Source organism: Papaver somniferum, chromosome 10 (assembly GCF_003573695.1).
Source record: "Papaver somniferum cultivar HN1 chromosome 10, ASM357369v1, whole genome shotgun sequence".
In the NCBI taxonomy this organism is placed as follows: Eukaryota; Viridiplantae; Streptophyta; class Magnoliopsida; order Ranunculales; family Papaveraceae; genus Papaver; species Papaver somniferum.
Window position 1 is genome coordinate 121,920,611 of NC_039367.1, and position 7,706 is coordinate 121,928,316.

Consider the following 7,706-nt stretch of genomic DNA (forward strand, 5'->3'; position numbering starts at 1 on the left):
TGCCATGCAGCTCGTTGGTATCAACATCCAACACCTTTACCACGTATTACATTGATATCTGCAATATAAGTATTCATTGGAACATAGCACCTTAACCCAGGCTAGGTAAGTGCCCCTATGGAGTTTTATTAAAATGGTTGTTGCCTTGCATGATCTCCTCTAGCATCACAAGAGAGAAGAAACTAAGAAAGAACATTGTATAAAACCAAACTAAGCATGAGTGGTTCAAATGAGAATGGCGCATTAGACATTAGTTATTTTTTTTTGCAATTTTCACAAATCTAAATTGATTATCAGAAGAAAGTGGTGGGTTATACATACAGCCAAGGAATTACAATGACATAGAAGGAAGTGAGTGCAAAGAGTAACATGGTAGCTACTCTACTACTACTACTCATCTTCAGTACAAACAGGTCACTGTCTCCTCAAGATTCTCTTCTTTTCTAACAATAAAACATTACTCTCTTCACATTTTCTTTTAGGGCTGGCAGTGGTTGAACCCCACATCCTCCTGTCCATGTAGACCGACCCACTTGGCCAGCCAAGTCGTCATCATTTGATGTTGGTTCCAAGTAAAAGCGAGCACGAAAGGCTGCTAAGTGAGCATAATATGCTGGCGGAACTGCACCACCATGAAATACGAGAGACTTGTTCAGAGAAGCATTTCTAGTCTACGAAGTTCATAATTATGTGAATAATTTCTATACATACAGTATTTGTAAAATGCAGAAATGTACTTACCGACGGAGACAGAGCGAGTACACCTTGCATATCTGCAAGTTACAGAAAGAAAAAATATACATTAGCATCAAAAGTCAACAACAGCAAAAAAAAAAAAAGAATTCTATAGTTTCAACTTCATGACAATCCGATTAAATCATAATGCCACTGTTAAATCATACCGACTTCTAATGGGAACTAAACTTCGTGACTATTTTAGCGCAAAGATGCGACTCATAGAACTTTAGTACTTACCTCTTCTTAAGATGTTAAACATGGTGTACACAGATATTAGACCCCATATATGCAACAGGTACACCCATTTTTCAGTTGAAACAGAAGCTGAGTGAAAATGAGACATTACGTATAACTTCATAAAATTTTAAATTCTTACGTGTAACAAAGGTTGTTTGTTAAGGACTGAATACCATCAGGCGTAAAATTGTTCTCATCCCACAACACATGGTAATGAGCTGGTCGGCTCGTACCCTGTAAGATTTGGCAAAAAGTTAAAATCTAAGTGTAGTACCCCAAACAAATTCAGAGTGTAGTAATTATCAAGGATAAAGCCACAAGTAATTCACCCTTCATAATCTAAGCACTGTGAAATAAAGTTTCACCTGAATTCCGGCATGACTGCAGAGATAAAAATCAAATTCTGTCGGATGACAGATCTTGGTATCAACAACAGTTCCTGGAAACAAATGTAAGTGGTCAGATGAATATCCAGCATGACTTCTTTCGTTCATAATTGACTTAATAAGAAAGAAAAACTTGATTTATCTCTCGTGAGCTGAGGTTATACCAGGTAAGATGTTCCCGCTCTTGTCAACACTGCTACGGTCCTTGTGGTTGTTAGCGAATAATCTCGTGTGATGACGTTTTTGGACAATAATGAAAGTCACTGGAGGCTGGTAATTTGGTTCTAAAGAAGCACAGGCCTGTGTACAATTTTTTTTTTTTTTTTTATTTATACAATAAAAACCCCAACAAGAGCAGATTATTAAAAATAACATGGACGAAGATGTCACCAACCTTACGGATTGCATCTAATTCATAAAGAAGGACTTGGTAGAATTGCCCTTCACTTACACCATCTCTGTTCAAAATACTCTCCATTAAAGAAATTTCTAAGTACGACCACAAGCAGAGGACAATTTCATGTGAAAAAAAATAAAAAAAGTGGTATCAAGAACATTTGAGAAAATACCGATAGAATATAATCCTTTGAGGCTTTTGTCCTGTTGCCTTACGGAATGAAATCAACAAGTCCCTGCATTGAAATGGAATAACTTTTAATGTTGAGTGAGGTTGAGAATTTAGCAGTTGAAAACTAGGAGAAAACATGCCACATACCGAATCATTCCACCATTAACTGTGCCACGAACTGGGTCATGCCAAGTTTTGTACAAATCCTGTATGAGTTCCTGTCTGTGAGCCTGAGCACAAACTAGTCCTGCATATTTTGTCACTTCTGGCCAATCTTGAGAAGCTACCACCTACAAATGCAACAACATTTATCAGGACTCACTATGCTTTAGCATTTTAAGTTGGGTATGCAGTAAGTACCGCAGCAATTGAGGGACTAGAGTCCTCTCCATTCTCTGGGTGGGTAACATCTGCTCCAAATATTATTGTTGGTATATCACTAACAAGTGGGATTCTGCAACTTAAAGCATCCATTAGAACTGTATTTCTTCCTCCTGTCTGAAAAATATCAACAATGTCACATGATGGATGCAAGCAACTTGGAAAAGTGCATATTTCTTTGTCTCTTTCAATGTACCGTATTAAGTTCACAAAAAATTCATGATCACCGTCGTGAATCACACCTTAACATTAATTTTTAAGGAGACATTGGCCAGGTACTGTTTATTGATCTTAAAGACATGCTTTGTAAGGCAGCATTGTGATATTAGACCCAAATCAGTTTCGCATATCCGCTTAATGTCACCTGTTAATACAAAATATATGTCATAAGCAATTAAGAAAATGACCTAATTTTTTGTAAGTTCTAGCCTGATCTGGTGGGCATTGAACTTTCAAGTCATCGCAGTGCAAAAAGACTACGACATACCATATAAAGAACCGTTATTGTCAGGTAATATGGCTATGACTAGATCTAGCTCTTTCCCTTTAAGTTTGTTAACTGATGCATGACAGACATGCTTCAAAGCCTTCTCTACTTGATCAGCTCTGGCTATGTAGATTGGAATAACAGGCTCAGAGTTGAATTCCTACAGAAGAACAAACGAACCAGAATGCATGTTAGCTTACGGTTAAGATCAATTTAAAGAATATTAACAACGTAACAAGGAAAAAATATGGGAGTAAAAGTGAGTAGAATTGGTATATTGCACAGGTGAGACAAAGTTACCATGCCAGAGACTTGGCACATTTGAGCCAGCTCATGACAAAACGTGCGAGCCACGCTCTCTTGAACGCTCCTTGAAAAGTTGATGCATGCCCAACGGCTTACAGTGCTCCCATTGATCATTTTCTGTTTCATAAGAAAATGAATTACCCGGAATTGTAAGTTGACAGACTACATTACAAGCAAAGGAATAACCTATTCAAGAGAAGAAGGCATACCTTGTTCATCATATTCCATTGACCAACTAGAGGCAAGCAATCCTTTTCCTTCCCCGTATCATGATATTTCAACTGTAAAATCATGACGTCAGATGCATGAAGATTGAGAAAACATCAGCTGTCCTTATTTTAAATTTATTACAGCATTACCCAAGGAGCAGGAAGAATCCGAGCTTCAACCGAAGCCATACTTTCGCTGATGTTCAACTCGAACTCCTTTGCATATGGGTCTTGATCATAACTATTGTGGTGAACTGTCTGCAAACAAGAAAATACTCTGGTTTTCAGGGATCATTCAGCACTACACAGCGGAAGGTTAAAGCAATTGGAAACAAGAAACTTGAGGATCACACACCTGCAATATATCATTTTCCTTGTCCCTGGGTCTCTGGCATGTAACTTTCAGGAGAGATGTAATTTGCTTTTCATTTAACCTTTTTGAATAACGTTGTCCTTCAACAATTTTGCAAGCCTAATAAACAATGTAAAAAAAAAAATCATATCATATGTAAATCTATCATATCCATATGGAGACTTGTGTCAAAAAATTTCCTTACCTCCATTGGCAAATAGTTAGCCTTCTTCTGATTTCCAACTTGAAGGCACGGAAGATGTGTATGCTGTATAGTGAACCCATAAATTTCTTGAAAGTACTCAACAACTGACTTCATGTTTAAGTCATCATCAACAGGAAAACTGCCATATTAAACGGTGTTGAAAAACATCAGGTATGGTGTTGCAGCAAAGAATCAAAATGGAAGTAATCCCATATTGGTTTAGGTAGTTAGGCCTGAAGTTTAGATTTACATAATTTCAAAGCTGTTACGCGGTTATTTGCAAAAAGAGAGAAAACAGTCTTACACAAGTTCCCTTGTAGGTTGAGAGGTTATTCCTGAAACACGGTACTTCCGCCGCACACTTCCTCCTCTATGTGTAACTTCAACCTTCACTCCTCTAAGAGATTTTTTGATCTGGTGGACATTTCAAATGTTACTCAACATTCAACTAAGAAGAAATACTTACAACCCATCACCGCCAAATGCTTACCTTTACGCGGTCAGCATCAGATAATGGCCACGACAAAACATCCTTGCTCAATAGTTGAGCCACATATTCAATTACAGGGAGAGGCTCAATAAAAGCAGCGGTGGACATGTCTAAAGAAAAAGGACAAAATCAATAAATAAAAAAAGAAACATGCAAATGATGCTTTTTTCAGTCAATTCCATTAGCAAAATTAGGACTTGTAATTTCAATGTGCATACCAATGTTTAAAGATAATCCCATCTGTGTAGGTCTTATACTCTGGTAGAACCCACACCATGACTCCAAACCCTCCCCAAGTCGGTGTGGTTTTCTTATATTAGGGGAAAAGAAGGACCTCCCAATAGGACAGTACCTCGAAAAGTGCAAAGAATGAAATCTCAATATCTGTTCTTGACATGCTGAATTTTGTAAGTTTATTAAAATATTTGACACGACAAACTCTAAAATTCATACCTTTTGGACGCGAGTTCCCGTAGGACAATATCAAGAATCTGAAGGGCTTCTTGTGGAGCATCCGCGCGCTTACCCGTTAAAAATTGCCCCAGATGATGCAAATCTGCTCGAGCTACAAACTTGATCACCACTTTGTAGTTCCTTTCTCTTCTGAGAATTCATAAAGTTAAAAGTGGTCAATAAGCAAAGGAACCCACAATCGCCAAAACTCCATGTTACAATTACAAAACAGAAAAAGTATATTTTGATGGGAGCCCCATTTTTGTAATTCATCCTTACCTGGGAGCATTGCTACCATCATCTTCATCGGCAACTTTGATATTGAACTCTCTGTAAGTAAAAGGTAGTGCCCCAGCTGTGTATAAGCTTTTTCTACCATCATAGGCAGGAAGTCTCATTCCTAAATCAGATTCCTTGTACAGTCTCACGAGCTCAGCCATTATTGCCTTGTTGACTGTTCTTGAAACAACTTCAGGAGTTATTGTGACCTGCAAGAAAAAGATAAACCAGAAAATAAGAAGAGTAAGAAATTTAAGACCAAACTAAAACCTCATCAATGCTCACTAAAAAGATGACAAAATTAGAAAACTAAAACAAAAACAAAAGGAAGAAAAAGCAAAAGCCAAAATCTAGATATAATTCTCTTTGCTTAAAAGATGAAGATATTTGTAACAAGAAAAACAAAACATAAAAAAATAAAATGAAATCTACTTACATCATAATGGTTCAAGTCTTTCTCTGGTAACTCTGCAAAAAAATGGTTGGCTTTGACTATACATTTTGTCCCTAGTTGCCCATACCCAGGTCTTTGGGCAAACCTTATATTTTTGCTACAAGTTGGAAATCCCATCTCCATACAAACAGGACCTCCGTTTACTGGTGGTGGAAGAAAACCATTAACTGGTTGTTTATGAACTGAAGTAGTACAAGGTCTTGAACTTGGTCTCATAAGAATATCTCCTTGATCAGATTTTTTACCTCCTCTACCTCTTCTCCTTCCTCTATTCTTTGTTGGAGGTGAATTTTGATGCTGTATTTTACCATTCTGCGGTTCTTGAGAGCTCTTGTCATTTTGAGTAGTTTTTGAGTTATTCTGAACTTGATTCATGGTGTTTTGAACTTGTGTTTTGATTACGATATGCTGCTCTAAGCTCTCTTTCATCTGCCTTATAGGCATGATGACTGATGTGAACTCACAAACAAACCCCAAGAAGAAACAAAATGCAAAACCACTGTATTCTCTCTCTACTCTTCAAACTCTCTCACAACAGTTTTCCAAGTTATCTTATACTGAAAATCAAAGACATTAAACATTGAAAAGTTAGGAGTTGTCAGCAAGATAAGCTCAATTGAAGGAAGCAAATGAACCAAATGAACCAAATGAATGGTAATAGTAGTACATAAAGCAATCCTCAGAGAAGGCAAAAATAGAATACTGAAATGACCAGTCTTATGTTGCAGCTAACAAGTATTACCATTAATTTGCAAAACCCAAAGTTCAGAAACCCAAACTACTCATCCCTAGAGTTTAGTGTTTACATCTATTAAACAAGTACACATAAGATCCCGGATCAAAATTCTGGGTTGCTTTAACATTACATGAACTAAGATGAAACTGGCAAAAATACACTAAACCGGTGAAAGCCATTAATGATAGTCTTAGTAAAACACAGACTTTCCCTCTTAAGTTGTGAAAATTCAAATCCATTAAATCGAACATGAAGCAGTACATTTAATCATAAAACCCAAATATCAAAACTTGGTTTCTTCAGCTCTACTTCCTCAAAACAAGGACTAGTACTCAAAGTATACTTCTTTTCTTTTCTTTCTCAATTCGCAACCGAATACTATATATACTAAAGAAACCTCGCAACAAATAAACAAAAACTCAGGACAAAAAACATTAACAGTAGACCAAATTTTAAGTTTACACCAATCCAAATATAAACAAAACATTCAAACTTTCTATTCTCATAATAAATGAGAACAATAAGCTTGCCCCAGAATAAGGAATAATCTAAACTCTACCCGAAACATAAATTTATAAGGAAAAAAAAAATGTATCCAAACTTTTAGGCTTCTAAAAACAGAAGAAATTTGCCAAGGAAAAAGAAAACTTACCAACTTGAAAGAAAACCCCAAAGAAAAGAAAAAGAAACACGAAATGATACTAACTAATAGGTAATGACCCATTAGACTTACCAAATTAAATAGAAAGAATCATTGAAAGTTGGTGAAGACAGTAGAACATAAGATTTCATTCATTTAGACACGCCAAATATAACCCAATGAGCTAGTTAGCTAGAGAAAGATAGAACTAGATAGATAACTCTTCTTGTTCTTCATTCATCATCATCATCATCATCAAAACAACACAACATAACAAAGAATTTAAAAGTCAGTAGCCTAAAAAGAGAGAACTGCCAAAGAACGTGAATTAGAAAAAAGTACTGCTGAAAGTAAAAACGAAAAGATGTTTTTTTTTTGTGTGTGCCTTTGTAATAATCTTTATAAAACCATACATACATCCACAATACATAGATATATTCAAAGAGATTTTTAAGTATGGCAGTAGTGTGATGATGATGAAACTCATCTAGATTAGCACGCATGCATTACTTTTGGTTTTTTCTTTATCACGTGTAAAAGCCTTTGAAGAAGAGATAGTAGTCCCTGGCTCCCTGCACTGCTGCACCCCTTCCTCTTTTGATTGCTTTTACTCTCTCTCTCTCCCAACACATTTTGGAGTTGGACTGACCACGCAGCCTCGGGGACGTAACATGGAGGAAAGAGAAAGAAAACAAAAACAAAGTATTTGATAAATAGATTTTGAAATGAAGAAAGAGAAAGGGAGAGAAAAAGAGCCAAAAGGGAGTTACTAAGTATCAAAAGCA

The 7,706-nt window shown here is 36.4% G+C and overlaps 1 protein-coding gene across 2 annotated transcripts; it reads right to left on the reverse strand.

Moving 5' to 3' along the window:
• Window positions 1-221: 221 nt before the first annotated feature.
• LOC113317977 (protein argonaute 10-like) lies at window positions 222-7,309 on the reverse strand. Of its 2 annotated transcripts, none has more exons than XM_026566096.1 (23): window positions 7,015-7,309; window positions 5,528-6,102; window positions 5,092-5,300; window positions 4,813-4,962; window positions 4,578-4,711; window positions 4,360-4,469; window positions 4,174-4,283; window positions 3,870-4,008; window positions 3,668-3,784; window positions 3,463-3,570; window positions 3,313-3,384; window positions 3,098-3,220; window positions 2,798-2,957; window positions 2,553-2,674; window positions 2,290-2,427; window positions 2,077-2,219; window positions 1,931-1,993; window positions 1,756-1,819; window positions 1,526-1,661; window positions 1,341-1,414; window positions 1,115-1,209; window positions 742-773; window positions 222-622 (listed from the first exon to the last, which is right to left on the reverse strand). In XM_026566096.1, the coding sequence occupies exons 2-23, from the start codon at window positions 5,987-5,989 to the stop codon at window positions 444-446; spliced, it is 2,940 nt and encodes a 979-aa protein (XP_026421881.1). In that variant the 5' UTR covers window positions 5,990-6,102; window positions 7,015-7,309; the 3' UTR covers window positions 222-443. The 2 variants fall into 2 exon arrangements, with proteins under 2 accessions (XP_026421881.1, XP_026421882.1); XM_026566097.1 differs by lacking the exon at window positions 7,015-7,309 and adding an exon at window positions 6,288-6,628.
• Window positions 7,310-7,706: the final 397 nt, after the last annotated feature.

Coding starts and splice junctions, on each gene's coding strand:
- LOC113317977 (XM_026566096.1), bottom strand. CDS start 5,989: ATGCCTATAAGGCAGATGAAAGAGAGCTTAGAGCAGCATATCGTAATC. Junction 3,571..3,667: donor AGGAAAATGATATATTGCAG/GTGTGTGATCCT, acceptor TCTTGTTTGCAG/ACAGTTCACCACAATAGTTA. Junction 774..1,114: donor ACAAACAACCTTTGTTACAC/GTAAGAATTTAA, acceptor TGTAACTTGCAG/ATATGCAAGGTGTACTCGCT.